Consider the following 24611-nt stretch of genomic DNA (forward strand, 5'->3'; position numbering starts at 1 on the left):
GGACTACTTGTAGTTGTTTCTGTTGGAGTTGACGTTGTAGTTGTTGATCTAGTTCTTGTTGTTCTAGTAATTGTTGTTGTTCTATTTGTTGTTTGGCTAACCCTGTTGACACGGCAGCTTCCTTGATCTGAAAATAATATATTTTATTTTATTTAATTCTTTCTGAACATCAGATGCATACATTAGATCAGGTGGTTCCCAACCTATTTCAGCCTTCACACCCTTGGAGCAATCACATGGACCTTTCATACTCCCAAAAAAATTGTTCTATTCACACATTTACAGCATGTGATGATGTAAGGTGCTCTCCTAACTCAAAATAACACCAGTTGGACACACCCCTGATACTCTAGTCCAACACCCCCAGGTTAGGAACCAGGGAATTAGATGGAGGAATAAATTTCATCATCAGCAGCTTGACTATTTTAATCTGTTTTATAGCACAGTAGGTTTAAACATCTTTCCTTTCTGTTCAGAACTTACAAATTGATATCATTATTAATAACTTCCATGAAACGCGTACATCTGACTATAAAATGTTTGGAAGAAACAGTTTATTTTGTATTTTTCTCTAAAGATATAAAAATGTCAAACCTGTCTAACATATTCCTCACAATCTTTTTTACTCTGTAGAACTAAATCAGCCTGTCCCTTTAATACCCGGATATTCCACGCAAAATTCTCTGTTGCCTAAAAAAAACATAAATAGTTCTCACGAGCCCCTTTTTACTAGACTGCAATAAACTGTTCTGTTCTCACTCCAGACAAGGAGTATCTGCCAATAAAATCTTCCATTTAAACAGTAAAATTAAGTGATGTGAGAACGATTCTTCAAGGGTGGACACCATTCTCTACAGTCTACATTCTGTGGAACTCTTCTTGAAGAAGGTGAATTTAGCCCTTGTAATAATGACAAAGTCCTGTGTAAAGAATAGCGATGGCCCATCGTAATACCCATTACTGTGTGGGTGTCGTTTATTAGGAATGTGCAGTAGGAGTTTTACATCATTCTTTTCAGCACCTTAAAAGCAATATCATGTAGCATCATCATTTCAAGGTGTTTCTACTTACCTTAGTTAATTTTTTTGTACGTAAACCAGCCTGTTGACAAACTGTTTCTAATTCTTCATGCCATTCTAAACCTGCTCTCTGACAGTGTAATAACTGGAATAATAACAATCAAATAAACACATCTAGTTGTTATCTAGAAGATACACTGGCTTTCACTTGTTTCTTTTATTCTATGTAGGAAGTAAAACTCCATTCATTTCATATCATTTCATTTCATTTATTCTATGTAATTATTATTATTTCATTTAGGTTTTAGCCATTGTATTAATAACTGGAAGAATGAAAGAGAAATTGTCTCTTAGAAACTAAAACATTCAGTGGGCTACTATATAACATTTTTTGTGATATACTGAGCTAATTCTAATGAATATAGGTGTGAAAAGAGGAAGATAGTAAAGAGTAAAGAAGATATTCTATATCCAGATTATGATGTTCCTGAAAAACAGCTAATAACACTTTTGGGAATAAATACCTCAAAAAAACAAGTTTCAGGGTAGATTACCTATAGAAGTAAAAATCATAAAAAATTCTCTACCTTTTCGTGGACCATATCAGCATTGTTGATGACATTCTTACAATCTGATATCAACTGAAAATATAACACAGTAATAAAATAGCTTATATCATATTATAATCTCTGAATAATTCATGCCGTTTTCATTAGCCCAGGTGAAGAAAAGTAGGACGTAAAACTCCATTCATTTCATTTCAGAATAATTCATAAACATCTATAATTTGTGAAAGGAGAAAATGGCCGACATTATGGTAACTATCACTGGCCAATCTTTATCTTTCTTTATCAATGTATTTAGATAAACAGTTTATCAATCAATCCTTTAATCAAGTCAAATATTCCGAGAATCATACTCACATCTTCAAATGACATTAAAGCTTTTCGTAAAATATCTGGTAAATTTCCTTGTGCTTCTAAACAGGGATACTGAAAATATAACAGTAACATTAAATTTGTTTTTGATTTTTTTCAACTTGCTGCTATCATTGTCCTGAAAACCACACCCCCTATCAATAAATAGATGGCACTGAGGTGTGTCTAAAAATCAATTTCGACCAATCAAAACAGAATTTTTCATACTCATGTGTTTTGTGCATGTGAAAATATAGCCACATGCTTGGCAAGCAAGATGATTGGCTGTTTGAAATTCACGTGACCTCATGAATATTAATTTTCTCAGTCTCATATACGCAGTTTGTCTGCTATAGTGAAACACAGTAAAAATATTTTATAGTTTCTATCCATCACCTTTATAAGTTTGTTGTTTGAAATTACTTCATTCTTACCTCCCCTTTCATAACATAAGTTAAAGACGATTGTTCACCACAGTTCGCTATACGTGTTGCTAGGAGACGAATACATTGTTTAATATTAGCTATTGGTGCCAGACCACAAGTTTCTTTAAACGCTGCCAGAGATATCTGGACATCATCTCGAAGATCTGTTCCATCACGTAAAGGCTGGATAGCAATCTGAAATAGACACACGAAAATCTCAGTTTGAAAACAATGTGAACTCGGGGAGCCACCACTGGTTAAAATAATAAGCCATAAATATAATAAGTTTGTTTTTCATCTACTAGTATATATAATTCACATCATCAATCATTGAAATCAGCAGATCCATGTGGCTCAAATTGTGGTATAGTTCTCCTGGAGATAATAACCCAAAAACTAACCAACAGATGACAATAAAGCATTACCTTAAAAGTTTCATCAATGGCCTTGACACCGATAGATTTCATACTGGTATAATCTCGACTACGTTTGGTTTTCTTGACTGACATGCCCCGTTTGTAGCTCTTCTGGAAATAGAGGTAAAAATACCCTTTATATTAGTACAGGGGTTATTATTAGTAGCATTAGTAAACAGAGAGGTTTTCACAGAGGGTAAAATTAAGATTTAACACAGCTGTCAAACTGTTTAACTAGACCCATTTCTCCCAAAAATTGTAATAAGCTTCAACACTTATGACAAAGTTTCTTTGTTGCATTTTTTTAGCTGCTAGCAGACAGCCATTTCTTATTCAGATGTCAATTTATCAGTGATCACAGTTCAATCAGCAATAATGCTAGCTCAATGATGGCTCTACCAAACCCTTCTTTTACAATATTTCTGTTTTATTAGGTCAAATCAAGGCTAATATTGGTCAATGTCATTTCAACTCAGCTATCTTTTTCGATGTTCTGTGTAAACACTATTAATTTATGTTTATCAATATGTGAGTATATTATGTTAAAAGATATGAAATATACTTACACCTCCTCCCCGTTTATTGGTGATAGCAATATGTACAAATAAGGTACAGTTTAATATAATACCTCCTGTATAGGATAACAGTCGAATATGACGATAGCCTGTTATAAACAATAATAATAATAATAGTTAATAAAAGTAAGTTTAACCAGTCACAGTATACTAGGTAATCTAGTCTGTGGGTATCTTCATGACTGGTCTTTAACAAGACTTTTGAATGTCACGTTTGGATCGTTCCTTGTTTTAGGAAGATACAATAGTTACATCTGTACTGTACTTGTGTAGGATGCTTGGCGTGATTGAGTTAGATGTCAGGTAAGAGTGTTTTGGTGCAACTTGCCCAGAAGACCTCCCAGATATTCAACAGTTTGCCTCATTCTCTCAGTCCTTTGTCAATTTCTCATTATTATATAAGGTATGCTGATAAATCCACTTACCAGTCTGCATACATTCAAAAGGTATAGTATATTGTCCTATAAACTCATCTCCTATATATTCATCATCTAGCACAGCAAACCGTATTAACGCTAACTCTGGCAGATTAATTTGAAACTCAAAACTCTCATCAAATATTGGATTATAACCTATAGAGAGAGAAGAAACATTATCAAATTTAAACATTAAAGGCCAAATTCTCAAAAAATTTACAAAGATTAAATCAAGATTTAAAAAAAAACAAAACAGTAATCTGATTGGATAATAACCTAAAAGAAAAAAATTACAAAATATCAAACATTAAAGGGCCTTATCATCAAAAACTTAACGGGGATAAAATCAAGATTTCAAAAAACAGTAATCTGATTGGATTATAACTTTTAGAAGAAATGAAAATACATTGTCCACTGTCAACAGTAGAAATATAAATTGAAATTGTAAAACAGTCATCTAATTGTTTTTGCAGCAGACAGGGCAAAATTTCAGCTGGTCGTATCATTTTTCAGAATTACAATCTGACTTTGTGTTCTCTTACAATGCAGACAAACTGTACCAAGGATGATTCAATTGTCAAACAGACCACACCCAAACCAAACAGCATTGATCATTCCTGAGTTATCTGTACCTATTCACAGCTGGTTTTTGACGTAATCCCCCAGTTGATCTATCCCAAATATCCCTACCCTAATTATAGCGAAGTAACATGTAAGAAATAAACTTACCATTATGTGCAATAGTTCTAGTTCGTTCTTCAGCACAATCTGCTGGTATCCCAAACACTTCTATATTTACATACGGATCAGTAACATCCCCTTTCGCAGCTGAACCTTTTGGCTTTGGAAAATTTTGGCCACTAATTATCTGAAATAAGGAATAAACAATAAAGTTAAAGATTAATGTGAATTAATCCTTCTGAACGATAAGAAGTTTTGCCAAGTTCCAAGCTAGGTGAGTGCCTGAGTAAATTGCCAGTTCAGTACCAGAAAATCATTTGTTTTTTGCCTGAGGTTTCTAGTTGGCTGGTAGATGACAAGTTAACCTCTGTCTCCAGTCAATGTATATGACCAACTTGTGCAGGTTTGAGGGCTAAAAGCAACATGACAATCAATTCAGACACTGAGAGCTGTAAACTGATAGAATTGTATTGAAAAGAAATAGCTTAAAGCCACTGTCCTGGCAAAATTCCCCTTATTATAAACACCATGGCAATGTACTATTTCATTTTCTCAATCAGGAACATTTAAAATAAGAAAATTACTAGATTTCTTTGTTCTTTGCTGTATTACCAGTCAGAAAATGAAGTATTACAGTACTCATATTCTATATTATTATAATTCATGAACAACAATCACATGAACACAATATTATAAAAGCAACGACTTATTGAAACAACAAGTATTTTGATATAACATTTATTAATATTTCTACAAGGTCCTACCTTAATATGTAAGATTTGAGGTGAAACCCCTGGAATAACTTCACGTGTACTGGCACTAAAATACGCTATCTCTTCTCTCATTATTGACGGCTTCAATACGAACCCACAACCACCATTCTTTTTAAACCAGCCATTATAGAGATCCATCATCAACCCAGCTGTCTGGTAGTTTAAAGCCACTGGAAAACAACCAATCAAAGATAAGATCAAATTATTTCATTGTCGCATGTTTTGTTTATATAGTGTGCACCCTGCACCATTAAATCAATCAGGAAAATCTCTGTCAATCTCTGCTAATAATGCATACCCCCTAGTAGTGGACCCCTACTGACGAAAGAATCAACAAGTTGGAATAACACAGATACACCATTACAGAGTAACAATGCATATTAAAGGATTGTAGAGAGGTTCTAAACATTTTATTTATATCTGAGACACTGATAGTGCTGATTTTCACCATTCCAACTTTCAGTCAGACATCTGTGGTTCTTGTAATTCCACACCAAAACGATGAAATATTGGCATCTCTTGTCTTTCAATTCTACTAAAACTAAACATTGTATTACAAGACTATCATGGGCCAGTGCTTTTATGAGACTATGTTCTCATCACCGTCTAACACTATCAAAGAAGCTGATAATATTTCATGGTTTGGAATTAATATTCTCTGGGTGTGAGAAACTTGTCACCTACCCATTTGACAGCCACAGTTCCAGAGATCTTGAGGATTATAATTACTGGAGTCAACTCTCATTCCGTTGGGGTAAATCCGTGACAGATAACGTTTATTATGATTAACAAACTCCTCGGGACACGACATGGCCAGTTTTAAGGCTTGAGATTCACTAAATGAACACATTTCACACACATTCTCTGAAAAAAACAAAATCTTAAATACATTAAAAACTTAAAGATTCATGACATTGAAATTTTGACAATTTGGAAGTCAGTGAATGAACACATCTCAAATACAATTTCTATACAAAAAAAAAACTTCTTAATGGACCCATGAAAGTCCGATGACCTTTAATAAATTATCTTCACTCATGATTCCAGGCAACCCAGCTGTAAATGAGTACAGATAATCTGGGAAAGATCAATACCAAGAGGTTTGGCCAAGGACCAGCTGGTAGAAAGGATCCTTGTGAAACTAAGTTGTTATCTTTGTAAAATATAGTTGCTTCTTTCTCTGGTTTTTATATCTAGTTCTGTTCTATTAAGATATCTGTAAACTATTATTAGAAATACTTACGTTGAGTTAGAGAGGACTGAAAACTTTCAAATCTTTTAGAAATAAAATAAGTTACTAAATCAGACAATTCTTTGGCAAGTTTATGTTTCTTCATCGAACCTTCCTGTAAAATATAATATATAATATTTAATATATAATATAGAGACAAACAAAAAATTCTTATAACTTCTTTAAAAAAATAACAAGACAAGAAATGTTCCTTAAGATGTTCCTTAAAGGAGCCTTCAAATCCATGTGTGTCAAGAATTATCTGCGTTTGAAAATGACGACTTGATAATCTGTGATATATAGAAAAGGAATATATAGAAAAAGTAAGCAAAAATTCATAGTATGAAGTATTTTTAAAGAAATCATGCGATTTTTTAACATTTCTGGTATTTCTGAAGACTATTTACATATTTTCAAGACTGAAATCAATCACCCAAAATGGCACATCTGTCCCTTTAAAGGAAACACTCAATTGGTGAGATCAGATCAAGTAGTTCTTTTCCAATTCTAGGTTTCTTTAGAATTCAGTCTTCACCAACTTTTTTTGGCTGACCTTTAATGCATTCTGAACCATGTTCTAACTTGAACTCCCCAATTTAGCACCTGAAATGTACTTTTACGAACAAACCCTCGCCCACAAAGATTACAAAATTCAATAATTCACAGTTCTCTTACCCGTTTATTATTTTTCTTTTTTTCTGTTTCTGCTCCCTCGTCTTCATCTGTTACATAACCCTCCGTCACTTCCTGTTTACTTAGTAATTTCTTTCCCTGAAAATATCACGGTGAATTAAATTCCTGCAAGCAAGATCTCATGATCTCAGTTACTTGTCAACAACTTATATACTGTTATTTCAACCCACTGTTGATATTTTATATAAGCTATATAACAAAACACAAGACAATATTATGGAATATAACACACTTCTTTAATAAGGTTGGGCACATAACGTTTCAACACAATATACACGTGTCGTCATCAGATGTAATGGCAAGTGACTATATGTCGTTCAAATCTGACATATAAGCTGTAAGTTGGAAGCAGATTGAGATTATACCAACAGAAAGAGAGAGAGAAAGAGTTAACAGCACGTTCTAGCCTGACAGCTGACACATTAACATGATCATCTTATTCACCAAGATGTTTGTCTTGTCCATCGAAGCCTATACCACATCACTCTAATTCAAAACTTGGGTAAAATATTTAGTTTGTAAAACCCATTACTTTTATTTTGCCATTTTGATTAAACCAACCTTTACAAGTATTTTTCCTTTAAAAGATTCAGGAGATGGGAATTGAGTAAGATTCTCATCTGCTTGTGAAGTTTCTAGACGATCACCTAACACTGCTTTTAAAATATCTGCCATTTTTTCTTGTTGTTTCATAGTACAATGGTTTTCTATTGATAATATTAACGGGTATCTGAAGAAAAATAAATGATAAATTATGTCTTTATTGCGAACAACACTTCTATGAAGAATTGGAAGGGAGGGCTGGAGTAATTTCCAAGGGACCAATCAGCAACAGGCATTTAAAAGATATGAAATTTGAAACTGAAGGGGCAGGGCCAGCCTATTTTTTCTGGCATTATCAAGAAACAGCTCTTACATATCACCCTTTGGTAGGATTAAAGAATGCGATTAGAATGAGATTGTGGTAGAAAGCTTGTCAGATTACAGTGGAGCTGAAAAATATCAGAAATAAAGAGGAGCATTGTATCTAATTATGACTAGATAGGAGTCACGATATAATTTAGACTTTTTTGAGGATTCATATCTATCAATAACATACTAATCCCTCAACATTCCTTTCTAGCTATCATAAAGTATGTGAAGGATGTCTGTACTCACTGTGATTTGGTGAAGGCATGTTCGTAAATTGCCTCTATAACACCTCGAAATGAGATTTTAGAAGTTAACGTGTGACCGTGATAGATTATAGGTTCTTCATTCGGACCATCCCAACAGTCCACTGAAATAACAACATGACTTCTTTTAAACAGATTGTAAATAGGTTTTCTTAACTTTTAATGTGTATCAGAGACACAGAAAACACAATTTGCAACATTTCCATATTCAGTCAAAATGTTTGATTCAACTAATGTTAGTAGTAGCAAGGCAGAGTACTACAGAACGAATTGGAGTAGTGCTGTAAATAAGAAAGCACTAATACTACTTATGTTTTCTGATGTCACTATTGCAATAAGACATTAGCAACTTTTGCGATAATGACATCATAAATGCTTAGTTTTAGAAAATGACAGATGTCTGACTGTAAAATGGAATGTAATATAAGCTTTAACAGTCGCCAATACAAATAAAACAGGGATGTCATATATGAAAGTTAGGTCTGTCTTAACCTCTCCCTAAATAGAACCCAAGTCAGCAGTAAAAATTTCTACTTACGTTCTAAACATCGACAACCTTTTTTTAACGCTGATATATACCCGTCTATACTTGACGGCCCCTTTAACTGATCTTCTAATAAATACCTACAAAACAGACGTCACATTTCATTAACAATAACAACAATAACAAAACGGGGGGAGTTTAATCCTTTTAAATGAGTGAGGAGGGTGGTGGGAGAATTTGATGCATAACTGAGGCTGGCCCAGATTTCTCTGCCCCCACTTTCAAATTTATCATTCTTACAGTAGGAATTGCTGTTAGCCAATCAAACCCAGCCATCCCCCCTTTTTACATTAAAAATTCTGTGGCCCAAAGTCAGTTACTTTCTCGAAGAAAAGTATATGGAAAATTCAAAAACCAATTTTCTCTTCCAGTACAAGAAGTTTTGACTTAATGAGATTCAGTTGGGGTAAAAATTACATGCTTAAAGTTTATTTATTACATGAGTTGTCTACCTTGTCTAATACTTGACAGAGGTTAATTGAATTGTGGAACGAAAGGAAAATGAATTAAAGTGGCGGCAGAAACTTAGATTATTACATAATTGAGTAGAGAAAGACCAGTATATTGATTGACAACAGATTGGTTATATACCACGACTTGGTTTTATAACAGGTTGTAGCACAGTAGGTTAGAGTGGTGCAATCTTGACATGACATCATATTTACACCCGTATATTGATTAACAACAGATTAGTTATATACCACGACTTGGTTTTATAACAGGTTGTAGCACAGTAGGTTAGAGTGGTGCAATCTTGACATGACATCATATTTACACTAGTATATTGATTAACAACAGATTGGTTATATACCACGACTTGGTTTTATAACAGGTTGTAGCGCAGTAGGTTAGAGTGGTGCAATCTTGACATGACATCATATTTACACTAGTATATTGATTGAAATCAGATTGGTTATATACCACGACTTGGTTTTATAACAGGTTGTAGCACAGTAGGTTAGAGTGGTGCAATCTTGACATGACATCATATTTACACTAGTATATTGATTAACAACAGATTAGTTATATACCACGACTTGGTTTTATAACAGGTTGTAGCACAGTAGGTTAGAGTGGTGCAATCTTGACATGACATCATATTTACACTAGTATATTGATTGACAACAGATTGGTTATATACCACGACTTGGTTTTATAACAGGTTGTAGCGCAGTAGGTTAGAGTGGTGCAATCTTGACATGACATCATATTTACACTAGTATATTGATTGACAACAGATTGGTTATATACCAAGACTAGTTTATGTAACAGGTCGTAGCGCAGAAGGTTAAAGTGTTGAAATTTTAATATATGATGTCATTTGCTTGGGTATTACTAACACATGGTTGTGTGGTTTCTAATCTTTGTCAGTGTCTGAAAGTCCAGTTACCTGGGTAAATCATCTTAAGAGGTTAGTAGTGGCAGATGTTGAGCACGAAACAGACCATGTTTACTCTTTTTAAAACACCAGATGGTACTTCTCTTTGGAGGAGTCCACTACTATACAACTTTTACGCCTGATTTCGCCATTCTTTGGACGAGGTTTTTGATTGACAGAATCGTCTAGCTAGAACAGATTTTATTTCCGCATCATTCCATTCGACTCGTCTGCACAGATAATCAGATTTTTTATCAAAAAATACTGATTTGGCCTTTTTTGAAAAAAGAGAATATGTTTGTCAATGCACCTGTTGTAAATATAATATAAATAACTTTCTGAACATTCTAATCCATAAAAAATAAAAACAGCAGAGAGAGAACTCATTGAATTGCTAAAATAATGGGACAGATTTTATCGAAGAAATCATTCAGTAGTCTTTTATATCCAGTCTAGGAACATTAATGTCCACAATAAATCACATGATAGCCTTAATTATCCAGTCCAGATTTCCCAACCTTTCTTGTTTCATACTAAAGAGGCAATTAAAAAGCCAGGCTTGCTATAAATCACGGCAGTCAAGAGTTTTGTGAATAAATAGAGCCATTTGGAACAAAATAGTGGAATGTAGGATTTATAGACAGGGCAAGATAGTATAATAGGGGTATCGTTTAGTTTAGAGGGGGGAGCCGTGGTGGCTTAGTGAGTTAGACACTTGCTCACTAACCTGAAGGTCCAGGGTTCAACCCGGGGCATAGGTCGAGATAATACCTTTGGATTTTTTAACCCGGTTTCCCCCTGTCAGTGAAGGGCTGACATGGAAAAAAGCGTCTGGTCATTTGGATGGGACAATAAACCAAGGCACACCAAGGTGTGCTACAGGCTGTGAACCTTAAAGATCCCTCGACAGTTGGAAATCGAAAAAGAGCAGGCTAATGCCAGTCTCCGGCAGGATACAAGTTGTTAAGGTAGGGAACGGGCACCAATGCAATTCAGTGAGGGTGGGTAATACTTACGTATTATGAGAAGTAGAGATGAAATAATGAGTTAAAGATTGAGTCATATCCTGACACACTTCTTTATGTTCTTCGTCAAAAATATCACATTCTTCAGATAACAGGTAGGCTGTGAAACCTGCAATAACAAAATAATAACATCACATTCTTCAGATAACAGGTAGGCTGTGAAACCTGCAATAACAAAATAACAACATCACATTCTTCAGATAACAGATAGGCTGTGAAACCTGCAATAACAAAATAATAACAATATCACATTCTTCAGATAACAGATAGGCTGTGAAACCTGCAATAACAAAATAATAACAATATCACATTCTTCAGATAACAGATAGGCTGTGAAACCTGTAATAACAAAATAATAACAACATCACATTCTTCAGATAACAGGTTGGCTGTGAAACCTGTAATAACAAAATAATAATAACATCACATTCTTCAGATAACAGGTAGGCTGTGAAACCTGCAATAACAAAATAACAACATCACATTCTTCAGATAACAGGTAGGCTGTGAAACCTGCAATAACAAAATAACAACATCACATTCTTCAGATAACAGGTAGGCTGTGAAACCTGTAATAACAAAATAACAACATCACATTCTTCAGATAACAGGTAGGCTGTGAAACCTGCAATAACAAAATAACAACATCACATTCTTCAGATAACAGGTTGGCTGTGAAACCTGTAATAACAAAATAACAACATCACATTCTTCAGATAACAGGTAGGCTGTGAAACCTGTAATAACAAAATAATAACAATATCACATTCTTCAGATAACAGGTAGGCTGTGAAACCTGCAATAACAAAATAATAACAATATCACATTCTTCAGATAACAGGTAGGCTGTGAAACCTGTAATAACAAAATAACAACATCACATTTTTCAGATAACAGGTAGGCTGTGAAACCTGCAATAACAAAATAACAACATCACATTCTTCAGATAACAGGTAGGCTGTGAAACCTGTAATAACAAAATAACAACATCACATTCTTCAGATAACAGGTTGGCTGTGAAACCTAATTTGAAAATTACAAATTTGAAAAAATCAGTGAACCTAAGCAACGAAAAACAATAAGTTTTTGTGGAATTGCAACCCCACTGATTTCTGACTGAAAATTGGAATGAGATCAATCCTTGCTATGAGTGTCTCCGAAACATATAGTAAGTTTAGTAAACCTCTTTACAATCCCTATCATGACTGTAAACTTGGTTAAAACAATGTTTATTTCTGCAGGATATACATGACATATAATATAAAAATAAGACAATATATTTGATCTTGAGACAAGCATAAGGCTTATATTAGTCTGTTTCGACTGTATCTATATACAAAATGGTTTATATTTAAAACATAATAGAATTAATTATATCAGCAAGTAAAACAGTCTGTCTGTAACTTACCATCAATTCCCAGATGTCCTTTTCCGCGACCTTCTTTGGTTGGTTCAAAATGAGAGATAATTTCTAAACATTTATCTTTTGTAACTCGTTGCATCTGGAAAAATAAAAAAACAAAAATTTCTTATAACAATAATTCAAAAAAAAAAACAACAGAAATCCGAAAAAACAGTTGACGATACTGAAAAACTAAAATAACAAGGGAATACAGCAGTCGTGGCTCTACAAGAGGAAGGGGCCCATAATTTAAAAAACATTTTTTGAAAAAAGGCTTTTTTTCTTTGTAAATATGTAATAATATTGAAAGAATAATCTTTCAAATTAACCTCTGACTCCCCTTGAATGTTTTTTAGTAATAATAACTTTGATTTCAATGAAGCTTCTTAAGACTAATTGTCCTGCTTGTTTGATAATTGGTATACAGTATTGACAGAAGACCAATTAGATAGTTGCTCCCAAGGGAGGTAATTAAAATGATAATGAGACTAATCAAGTCTAATATCAATTCCAGGTTTTTATGTTATTAAAATACAAATAACCTCTTGAGTAAAAAATACTGACTAAAATTATTTCAGGAAGTAAATATTGATTGGTGCTGAAATTGGACCAATCAAATATCCAGTTTTTAGAACAATTTGCTACAACAATAATTTTGGAGCAAAAGCAAAGAGTTAGAAAACCTTAAGGGGACAGATGCACCATTTTATTCTACCTATCGCACCTTAGTCTCAGACACAGGAACTTTTTAGCTGAGCCAATCAGTAATAGTGTTAACAGCTCACAGTTGAAATTTGAGCCTTCAAATCAAAAGACATATATAGAAATAGTGAGTAAAATTACTAGTTTGAGATATTTTTGAAGGAATAATGCAATTTTTGTACATTTCTAGTACTTCTGAAGTCTAATTACATATATTCAAGAATCAAATCAACCCACCAAGTGGCACACCTGTCTCTTTAATATAAAAGAACAGCTTGAAATCCTACTTTACTACACCTGATTTGATCTATATTAACTCCAATGAAATAAATTGAGGTTTTACATTCTACTATTCTGCACCTGATTCAGTTAATTACTTTGAAACATTATCAATTTTTTCAAGATTGAATATGAAAGACTATTGAATTATGCTTCAAAGAACCTTGATATTGTTAATCAGAAATGAAACAAATGAAACTTTATGTTTTACTTTTCTGCACTAAACATTAAACCATGATCAATTTTCTTCAAAGAAGAAATAAAAACCAGACTATTGATCTCTGCTGATTGAAAAGTTGAGAAATAACGAACAACAAAACATGTAGAAGACTCGAGAGTTTTTATAATTTAAATCACAGCGTTAATCAATCAATTCTAATATAAACAGTTCATTGACGATAGCACTTTAACACTTTAACCTTTCATGGCATCTGATTGGTCGATATTACAGAACATTCTGACCTTTAATAACACATTAACAGACTTGTTTTCACAATAAAACATGGCTTCCAATTAAATTACAGTAAGAATAAATTCCACGATTCTCAATTCATTATTTATTTAAAGTTATAAGTCTTCTCAATCTAGGTAAATGCTTGCCTAAACTATATCAACACGTTATATTTATATATCAAATTGAAACAAAAGCAAAACAAGTTCTCTTTTTCATTTTTTTGATTACGCTGCCTGTATCAGCACAAGAATCTTTAAATGCTGGGACTTGCTGCCTATACTATATAAAAACATTGGATTTATATAAAAAATTCAAATGAAATGAATGGAGTTTTACGTCTTTCTTTTCTGCACCATGTTGGCTAATGAAGACGGGCAACGCCATGCAGGGTGCAATGAGGGAAATTTTGCCAGGACAGCGGCATTAGTCTGCTCGTTTTCAATGTCCAACTGTCAAGGGATCTTTAATGTGCACAGTCTGTAGCACACGGGGCCTCGGTTTATTATCCCATCCGAACAACTAGATGCTTTTTCCATATCAGCCCCTCTTGCCCGCATCACTGCCAGGGGGAAACTGGGTTGAAAAATCTGAAGGTAACATCTCGACCTATGCCGGAATTGAACCCTGGACCTCCAGGATAGCGAGCAAGCGTTTAACTCACTGAGCCACCGCGGCTACCATAAAAATTTAAACAAAAGCTATTAAAATTATAGTACTTCTTTTCATGGCTATTTATTCACTGCCTGTATGTGCATGTGAAACAATGAGTTAATAAAATGACAACTGTCAATTGATGTTTTCCAATGCTGAAATCCAGAGATCCTACTTGTGACCTAGGTCAGTGCTTCTATGAGAGAGTATCTCTTGTAAAACCTTATACTGGTGTATCCATATATGTTTTTTAGAACCGATTAGGGTTTGATTTGTGACCTTGGCTTGTATTGTATCATATTTTCTTAAAACCCATCTTTTTTAACATATAATTCAGAGTCAAAAATTCATTTTCCTGCTTAAATAAAATCAAGAATTTTCTATAACAACTGGTTATTTTAGTCATTTTTCTTCAGATCTGATATTTTTATTCTCTGAGTCAATGAAGTAATTTTATTATAGATTTCATTCACAAAACTATACACTGCTGATGTCATTAAATCACCAATTAGCAGACGCATAAAGCGGCCATATTGGATTAAGCAGCAATCAACCTCAATTTGTTAACTTGCTTTCGGCTAAAAAAAATTTTTCTTTTCATAACATCTTGACACAAATCAAATTTGAACATTTGATGTCAAGAGATTTTATCATCAATTTGTGTGTTTTTATACAAATTCTGGAAACATGATTGACAAAAATGGCCCAATAATTTTCAGAATTCTGAATAGCGGAATTGCAGGTGTCTGATTGAAAATAGAAATGGTGCAAATTGATGGAATCAGTGTCCCTGATACACATAAAAAATTTAGAAAACCTTTTTACAATCCCCTTAAAAAACTCATTCAATAATCATTAACAGTGAGGTGTGGTCTTTAACATGAATTGAGCAACAATGACACGTTTATTCAGATGTTCTTTGAAGTTTAGGTGTGGCATAGTATAAAATTATGACGACCATCCATCTTCAATTGCCTAAATTCATGCAGCTTGTCTTTCTTTGCCCGAAGGGGTTCAGAAATGTAGGCTGTAAAATTCAGTTTCTTTTCGTTACAAATTTCTGCAGTGTTCTTGCAAATCAGTAAGATTATTATAAGATTCATTCAATGTTATTTCAGGTAAACCTCAATTTCCCAGACTCTCAACCTTGATCAAACCAAAATAACCATATACATTCAAGGCCACATTCTGTGTGGTCAACCTTCACAACATTTATCTCATTCATTGATCCAAAACCCAATTTCAAAAGATCCAGCCCAAACAGTTAAATACATCATTATTGATTCTCAGGCTAGTCAAGATATATATACCAATACTTTGTAATACTATGCCACACCTCAATTTCCAAAAACATCTGAATAAATGTGTCATTGTTGCTCATTTTAAGTTTAAGACCACACCTCACTTCTAATGATTATTGAATGAGTTTTTAAAGGGATTGTGAAGAGGTTTTCTAAATTTCTCATGTGTATCGGGGACACTGATAGCATCAATTTGCATCATTTCAGTTTTCGGGCTATTCTACTAAAGCTTTATATGAACTCACTGCTTCATAGGGCTATTATTAGATATTATTAGAAACTATACAATAGTGATGTTTACAAAGCGTTAGTGAAATTGCAAGAATCACAGAAATGGAAATGGTGCCAATTATTGGAATCAGTGTCTCAGATACACATAAGTTAAGAAACCTCTTTACAATCCCTATTAATGTTTCTAAAACTTAGAATTTAGTGAGAGAGAAATTTATCCAATAATTATATGTTTTCACCCTAGATATCAAGTCTTCCATTTCCCTAGCCTATCATTAACCTCAATATTCTCTCCTGTGACTTCCTTCTTATTCCTCATCAGAATATCTGTTCTTATGATTCCGTCACAACATCAATACCACGTCACAACATTAATACCAATCTTCATTCCCAACGTCTAGGAAACATTAAAATTTGTGCCAATTTTGTCATTAGCAACATTGTTTATTTTAAAGTGATACTACGTCTTAGAATGAACATAAAATTTAAATTCTCAAGAATGGTCAATATGAGTATATATTCATCAGTGAACTTACCTGGTGTCATAAAGTTACAACAGAATCCCTGTAAAATCTGGAAAATCTTAATCTTGATATTAAGTGTTTTTCAATAGTTAATTGCATATTTATGTTATTTGGATTTATCGGATTATATAAGGATCCTGTTATGTTATTTATGACACCAGGTATATCTACTGTCTCTTATTCGCCAAGTTAAAAATTCTTAAATTTTATGTTATTTCTAAGACGTAGTACCACTTTAAAGGAGCACCTTCACTATCTGTACGACCAATCATATCTTAGTTTCAGAAACAGGAATATTTTTAGCTTACATACGTAGTAATAGTGTTCACAGATAATTTTCGAAATTTGAGCCTTCACATCCATGTGTAGCCAGAATTATTCATGTTTGAAAGTTTAAATTTGACTTGAATTTTAGTGAGACTATGCCATATATAGAAAACACATATATAGAAATAAAGAGTGAAATTTCTAGTTTGAGGTATATTTGAAGAGATTATGTGATTTTCATGCGTTTAGTACTTCTTGACTATTAAAGCACAATAAAGACCTAAATCAATCCCTGAAAATGTCGACTGTTCCCTTTAAATCATGTGGACAATCAGTCTGTTTGTCTTGACTTGAAAACAACGTCTGGCAAGACCCAGACAACAATCAAAGCTTGTACCAAATCATATCTTCCAGTCTATCATTAACCTTGTTATTTCCTTCTGTGGTTTCCTGGAAATTAGCCAATTTCTGAGCATTTTAATATTTTGGGATAAACAATGGGGACTTCTCTGAACTGCTTCTTAATGACATCACGTTTTAATTCTCCATAAGAATTATGGCTCCTAAATCCTATATCTTTTTGTTTGTTCAAATTCTCTACTAAGAGAAAATATAAAATTTTGCCAGGACAACGGCATTAGCCTACTCTTTTTTGATTTCCAACTGTCAAGGAATCTTTAACACGCAAATCCTGTAGCACAAGGGACCTTGGATTATTGCCCCATCTGAACAACCATGCCAGCACCTCTTACCTGCATCACTGAAAAATCTGAAAGTATTATCTCAAATTATGCCGAGATTGAACCCTCGAACTTCAGGTTAGCGAGTAAGCCTCCAACTCGCTGAGCCACCGCGGCTCCCTCCTAGCCAACCTAGAGAGTCAAATGGACAGATAGTTTAGATTTGATCAAGTGAATATGAAATTGGTTTCAGACATAAAATATATTCTGTTAGATAATATCTCCAGAGCCATGTCCAAGTCTACCTGGAGGGTGTAATGTTTTAATTAAATGTATAAAAACAAGCTGTTAGGAGACAGATAAAAAAGTAATTAGTATAAATTTGAACCAGTGAGTATAAGTAGAGTTGTAAAATAATAAATATTACTTCTGTAACTTCAATCATACCTCCAGTACCTTTCTTAGCCAACCTAGAGGGTGTTATGAGAAATGAAATGAATGGAGTTTTACGTCCTACTTTTCTGCACCATGTGGGCTAATGAAGACGGGCAACGCCATGCAGTGTTCAATGAGGGAAATTTTGCTAAGACAGCGGTATTAGTCTGCTCTTTTCTGTCTTTTTTTATTGTCCAATCCAAACGACTAGACGCTTTTTCCATGTCAGCCCCTTACCTGCATCACTGACAGGGGAAACTAGATTGAAAAATCTGAAGGTATTATCTTGACCTCTGCCGGGATTGAACCCTGTTCTTTCAGGTTAGTGAGCAAGCGTCTAACTCACTGAGCCACCACTGTTATGAGAGATGAGATTAAATTTGAACCAGTGACTGTAAGAAGAGTTTCAGATTAACAAGTATTAGTTCTGAATGTTTAATAATGCCCAGGGCTGGAAGTTCTGATATAAATCTATAATGAGATGGAATAAAATATCTTTTTGAATACATGATTAATCAAAGCTACATAATTCTGCGATTAAATTCTGGTATTTTATGGTATAAACGGAAAGGGCTGTTGACATCATATTGAACAAGTTTTAACAATATTTTACCCATCAAATATTTCCTTTGTTTTAAAGAAAATGAGACATTAAGTTCAAAAATATAATTAAACCATTTGAACATTACTCAATGTGCCATTGTAAGGTTGTTGTCCATGAACTGCATTATTGCGATAACAGCAATTTTTTCTAATTATCAATATGACTTTATTCGATTATCATTCACCCTCTGAAGGCTATTTATCTTCCATGCTTTCTACGATTGATTTTTATAGCCTAAGAGCACTTTAAGTAAGAATTATTAGCCCTGAAGTAATGACATTAAAAATGATGAAATAATGAATGGCTGTCAATGAACAAACATTCCTTGTCTTGTGTCAATAGAAATATGGTTCTAAAATATCTGTAATATTTACAGAGAACAGAAAAAAACCTTGAAGCTTTTCTTGGCATCACCATGCATGATCAGACTGATTCATTTTGTTAGGCTTTTAATGTTCCAATAATTAAAGCTATCATGCTTTCATAAAAAGTAAAATTAATTAAGCCTATGTGTCTGCCACATTCAAAAGCAGTCGCTTTTAGAACAATTATCAAATTACTGTACCAGTTCATCAACTGGCAGAAGTTTAAACCTCTTTTCCATGTCTTACTTACATTTAAGGATTGAATGTAGATTTTTTTGCGTTCATTGGTTGATGAACACAGAATTTCATGTGTTAATTCGAATGAAAAGCAAACTAACAAACCTTGTTAACTACCATGAATTAGGGGACATTTTCATTTTCATTGGTAAATAAATGCAAATTTCTCACATGGGTTCACTGTAGCACGTGACAATAAAATGTAAATATTTCAAGATAACTTATCAAATTCATTCATCTTAACTTCAATATTCAAAACATTTAAAAACTACAGATATCAGATAATCTATGTTTACAACTGACCCAAGGCTGTAATGGCAGTTTATTTATCATGTTAATATTTTATATGAAATTTCAGGATACAAATTAATCTTTACGGTTTTTTTGTTCTATGTGATGAAATTACAAGGTTAGTTTTAACAGGATCTCTGGTTTTAAGTTTCCCAATCTTATAAATAGTTTGATATATAATTAGTTTTACTCTTATAACAAAATCTAAATTAGAATCTAAAAAAAAAAAATACAGTTCTACTGATGAAAACTACAGCGCATTTTGCTGAAAATTGAATCGCATACTACATTTAAGAGATACTTTTTATTCTGTACCCTGAATTTGTGAAGTACTCACCCCTTGTTCTGCCTCTAAAAATAACAATAAATCATCTGTAGATAGGTGATCAGCATTACTAGCATACCTGAAAATATAAAATATCATCATTCTTAAAATTGGGAATCAAATCAAAATTCTGGGTAATAAATAGAGGAGGGTGGGGTCCGTGGGGGCTGGGCCCCAGCAAGGGAGAATTAAGCCCCAGCAAACCTTTTTCATTTCAGCAGAGATTGATTCATTTACAATGTCTTTGTACAAAATAAAAACGATAGAGATTTTGATACGTTTTTGGAACCTCAAAAATGGTCAGATATGAGTTCTCTGGGCCTTTAAATCTGAGCCCCAGCATCAATTGATTCCTGGCGACAGGGCTGGGAACAAAGCCTCTCCCCCATAGAAACCTCACTGTATCTGATGGGCATGTTGCTTTAAATTTTTATCACTGATCCTAAATTATTGTAAACACTAGAAGCCTTAAGAAGTTTCTCTAATCATCTTGAACCTCCAGTACTCTTATTACATATAATCATAATCCAACAAGGCTAGACGATCTTATCTACAATAAAGACTTGTTGATCCAATATAAATTAGATGACTATAATCAGGCTGGGTACCTAAGTCTAGTAATATTGTTCAAGTAGGGTTAGATGCCAAGTCAACAAGATAAAAAAGAGTGGAATGCCTGAAAGCTCTATCATTGAGTTCCAATTTACTGATTCTGAGACTAAGTCTGGTGGCCATTGAGACAGATTGCCTGACAAAAAGGATTAATTCCACTTCTTTTCCTTCATTAGAAAATACTACTTCTGGTAACTTAATAGATAGAGATGTGCAATGTCTTTCATCTTTCCTGATAGAGATGTGCATTCTGTGTGACTAGCTAGATAGAGATGTGCATTGAAACTGAGCGGAGGAATGATAAATATTTTGTGTAGATGTTCGTCCAAATACTGAATTTCCACAGTATTTCTTTCTTGCAGGAAGTCCAACATATAAACTTTTATTCTAAAAAGTGGTAAGTGGTACTGATGCAAGAAATTGAGCTCCACCAGGTGGTAAATATTGTAAACTTATTTGGCAATATCTTATAATAAATATTTTTCAGTTCTTTTTTTATTTTCTGTTCATCCTTGAGTTATTATACACACTTTCTTAAAGTTTTGTCAAAATCCGTCAAGAATTGTGCCTTCAAGAGTGTTAACAAGATAAAAACTGAACCAATTTTTAAGAACAAGAGCGAAGAGCAATAGCTCATCCCAATGGTAACAAGTAATTGTCCATTTTTGCAAAAATAAACTCATATTTTGGTAACATCCTCAGTAAAACATGTATATTCTTAAACAATAACCATCAGCCTTACATAAGATACAAAATCTCAATGATTCATAGAACAAACAGTTGAATGATAAGAATTGTTGCACATCTCTAGTATGATTATATAAGTGAATGGCCAGAGGTCAACAGAGGTGAAGGAGTGAAAATAATTCATAGTATATTTACTCATCAATATATTTCATTAGAACATCACCATTTATAACATACTCTACTAGATAGCAGTCTCCTACTCTCATAGACTACCTGGTCAAGGGCAGATAATTCAATTTCAACCTCAATTAATTCATTAAGTTATCTCCTCTTGCTAGACATTTTAATCATGGTTTTGACAAGAAATTAGCCACAAGAAAGATAAATTGATTGAACTCTAACTGCCCTTCAACCTAGACAGGATTAAAGACTCGAGATCTTGTCTTATAGTTAAGATGTCTCATTGTAAAAGAAGTAAAAATTATGTCTAAATCCATAAATTGTGTATCTATTTCTCCTATGTTCCATTGTATTGATAATCATAGCCTCAAAATGATCTAAGCGCTTGGATGTTCTAGGGTCTTAACTTCTAACACTGTTTCAAGGATAGACCCTATCCTAGAGCTGAGATCGTTTCCAAAAGACATGGCCTGCTTCTTACACCCTATCAAAGAATATACCTAGTCTTGGTACCTTGAGTATTTTTGTTTTGAGATAGCTGCTAATGTCCTAACTTAGGAGATGACAATCAAACTTCACTAAACATTGACCGAGTTATCAGTCGAAAAAAAAATCTGCACTTTTAAGACAGACAATCGATCTTAATATTCCTTTAATGAATAACAACCAACACTTCAAAAGGAAGTTATCCAGACTATAAATGACTGAAAATGATCTTTCTGTTCCATGCTTTAAAGCCTACAATTTAACTTTCAAATAGAAGTGGGATTAGAATCTAAAAATTTTAAACATCTCAAATTATTCTGATTTTCTAGTCTTTGTATTTGTATCAGGGACACTTATAGCTTCTATTTACACCATTCTGATTTTCTAGTCTTTGTATGTGTATCAGGGACATTTATAGCTTCTATTTACACCATTCTGATTTTCTAGTCATTGTATTTGTATCAGGGACACTTATAGCTTCTATTTACACCATTCTGATTTTCTAGTCTTTGTATTTGTATCAGGGACACTTATAGCTTCTATTTACACCATTCTGATTTTCTAGTCATTGTATTTGTATCAGGGACACTTATAGCTTCTATTTACACCATTTTGATTTTCTAGTCTTTGTATGTGTATCAGAGACACTTATAGATTCTATATACGTCATTCTGATTTTCTAGTCTTTGTATGTGTATCAGAGACACTTATAGATTCTATTTACATCATTCTGATTTTCTAGTCTTTGTATTTGTATCAGGGACACTTATAGCTTCTATTTACACCATTTTGATTTTCTAGTCTTTGTATGTGTATCAGAGACACTTATAGCTTCTATTAACACCATTCTGATTTTCTAGTCTTTGTATGTGTATCAGAGACACTTATAGCTTCTATTTACACCATTCTGATTTTCTAGTCATTGTATTTGTATCAGGGACACTTATAGCTTCTATTTACACCATTTTGATTTTCTAGTCTTTGTATGTGTATCAGATACACTTATAGATTCTATTTACATCATTCTGATTTTCTAGTCTTTGTATTTGTATCAGGGACACTTATAGCTTCTATTTATACCATTCTGATTTTCTAGTCATTGTATGTGTATCAGAGACACTTATAGATTCTATATACGTCATTCTGATTTTCTAGTCATTGTATTTGTATCAGAGACACTTATAGATTCTATATACGTCATTCTGATTTTCTAGTCTTTGTATGTGTATCAGAGACACTTATAGATTCTATATACGTCATTCTGATTTTCTAGTCATTGTATTTGTATCAGAGACACTTATAGATTCTATATACGTCATTCTGATTTGCCAAATTATGTCTGTGGTTCCTGTGACTCCCGACAACATGAGCATCATGTAAACTAAATGGTCAGAATCGTCTTTTATTTCTGACAAGTGACACAGTCAGCTGAAATTCCGCTTTAACAACTAATAAAGCTATGAGACATATATATCATTTTAATGCAGGGGTGTTCAACAAGGGTGGTAATTTTGAAATTTTCAAGGGGTATGAGGTGCTTTGTAGCCGTGCTAATAACCTTTGAACAATTATAACTTTAAGTAGGTCTATTCCTTCAGGCTAAATTCTCAGACATAAGAAAGATTGCATTTGAAAACCTAATCAAAACAGTCAGGCTTTATAATGGGAAATGAAATGAATAGAGTAATATGTCCTACTTTTCTGCACCATGTGAGCTAATAAAGACAGTTATAATAAAGGGAGATAATTCAATCAATCAGGATCCTGAAAGAGGTAATAGAAAGAAACTTCTGTAATTGACTGAAGTGCATGTCACTCTGCTTACAAGTGTTTCATAGACAAGATGAAGATAGCTAGCTTCAGAGATCAACTTCCCAATATTGGACAACATAGGCAAAGCAAATAGACTGACAGAAACAAACCTACTAAATTGCATCAAGACTGGAAAAACTGCCCAAATCAATTCATTAGAATATGCCTAGAGTTGGATAGGCTCTAATAACAGGAATACTTCGAAGCAAGTTCCAACCTCAACTAGAAACCAACATTTCAAGGGAAGGCAGATGTGTTTAGATTAACTAAAAATAAATCTGCTATATTGCATCAAGGCTGAAAAAAAAATGGCCCAGCCCAAAAATCAATTCATTGAAACATGAATAAAATTAGACTAGAAAATACTCTATTATCACTTAAAGCAACATTCCCCTTTTAGTAGGTTGAAAATTTTTGTTGCTAAAATTTGTGAAAAACAAAAAAAAATCTACAGAAATGTGCCCTTGAACATATTTGACAGTTTTAACTAAAAAAATCCAGCCAAATAATTGTTACACGCCAAAAATATTTAAAAACATTATGTAAGGTTTTTAAGTTTGTTATGGTTTTTGGAAGCTGTTAAAAAACTACTGTATGGACTTGAGTAAAATAAACACCTAATTGTAGAGAAATACGTCTCCTACATATTCTGAGGTTTTTAACTAATAATGTTGAGCTATTATTAAGCAAAAAACAATAACTAGGACAAATTGCTTAATTAACAATTAGTACCATGCGTTTTTAATGAACAATTTTAAACTAAATTCAGTTTGATCAAGAAGATACATAGATATAAATAACATACTTTAGAAATATTC

At 33.3% G+C, this 24611-nt stretch overlaps 1 protein-coding gene across 1 annotated transcript; it reads right to left on the reverse strand.

Moving 5' to 3' along the window:
- Window positions 1–73: 73 nt before the first annotated feature.
- On the reverse strand, window positions 74–20109 carry LOTGIDRAFT_51557 (hypothetical protein; the record flags this gene model as incomplete). The annotated part of the gene is made up of 17 exons (XM_009064048.1): window positions 74–127; window positions 595–690; window positions 1072–1164; window positions 1607–1660; window positions 1943–2011; window positions 2371–2556; window positions 2787–2885; window positions 3344–3441; window positions 3778–3924; window positions 4498–4636; window positions 5214–5392; window positions 5907–6058; window positions 8305–8425; window positions 8860–8945; window positions 11260–11377; window positions 12677–12770; window positions 20029–20109. Coding segments are annotated over 17 exons (1866 nt in total), but the record flags the coding sequence as incomplete, so codon positions are not given.
- Window positions 20110–24611: the final 4502 nt, after the last annotated feature.

The sequence above is a fragment of the Lottia gigantea genome (assembly GCF_000327385.1).
Source record: "Lottia gigantea unplaced genomic scaffold LOTGIsca_60, whole genome shotgun sequence".
NCBI lineage: Eukaryota > Metazoa > Mollusca > Gastropoda > Lottiidae > Lottia > Lottia gigantea.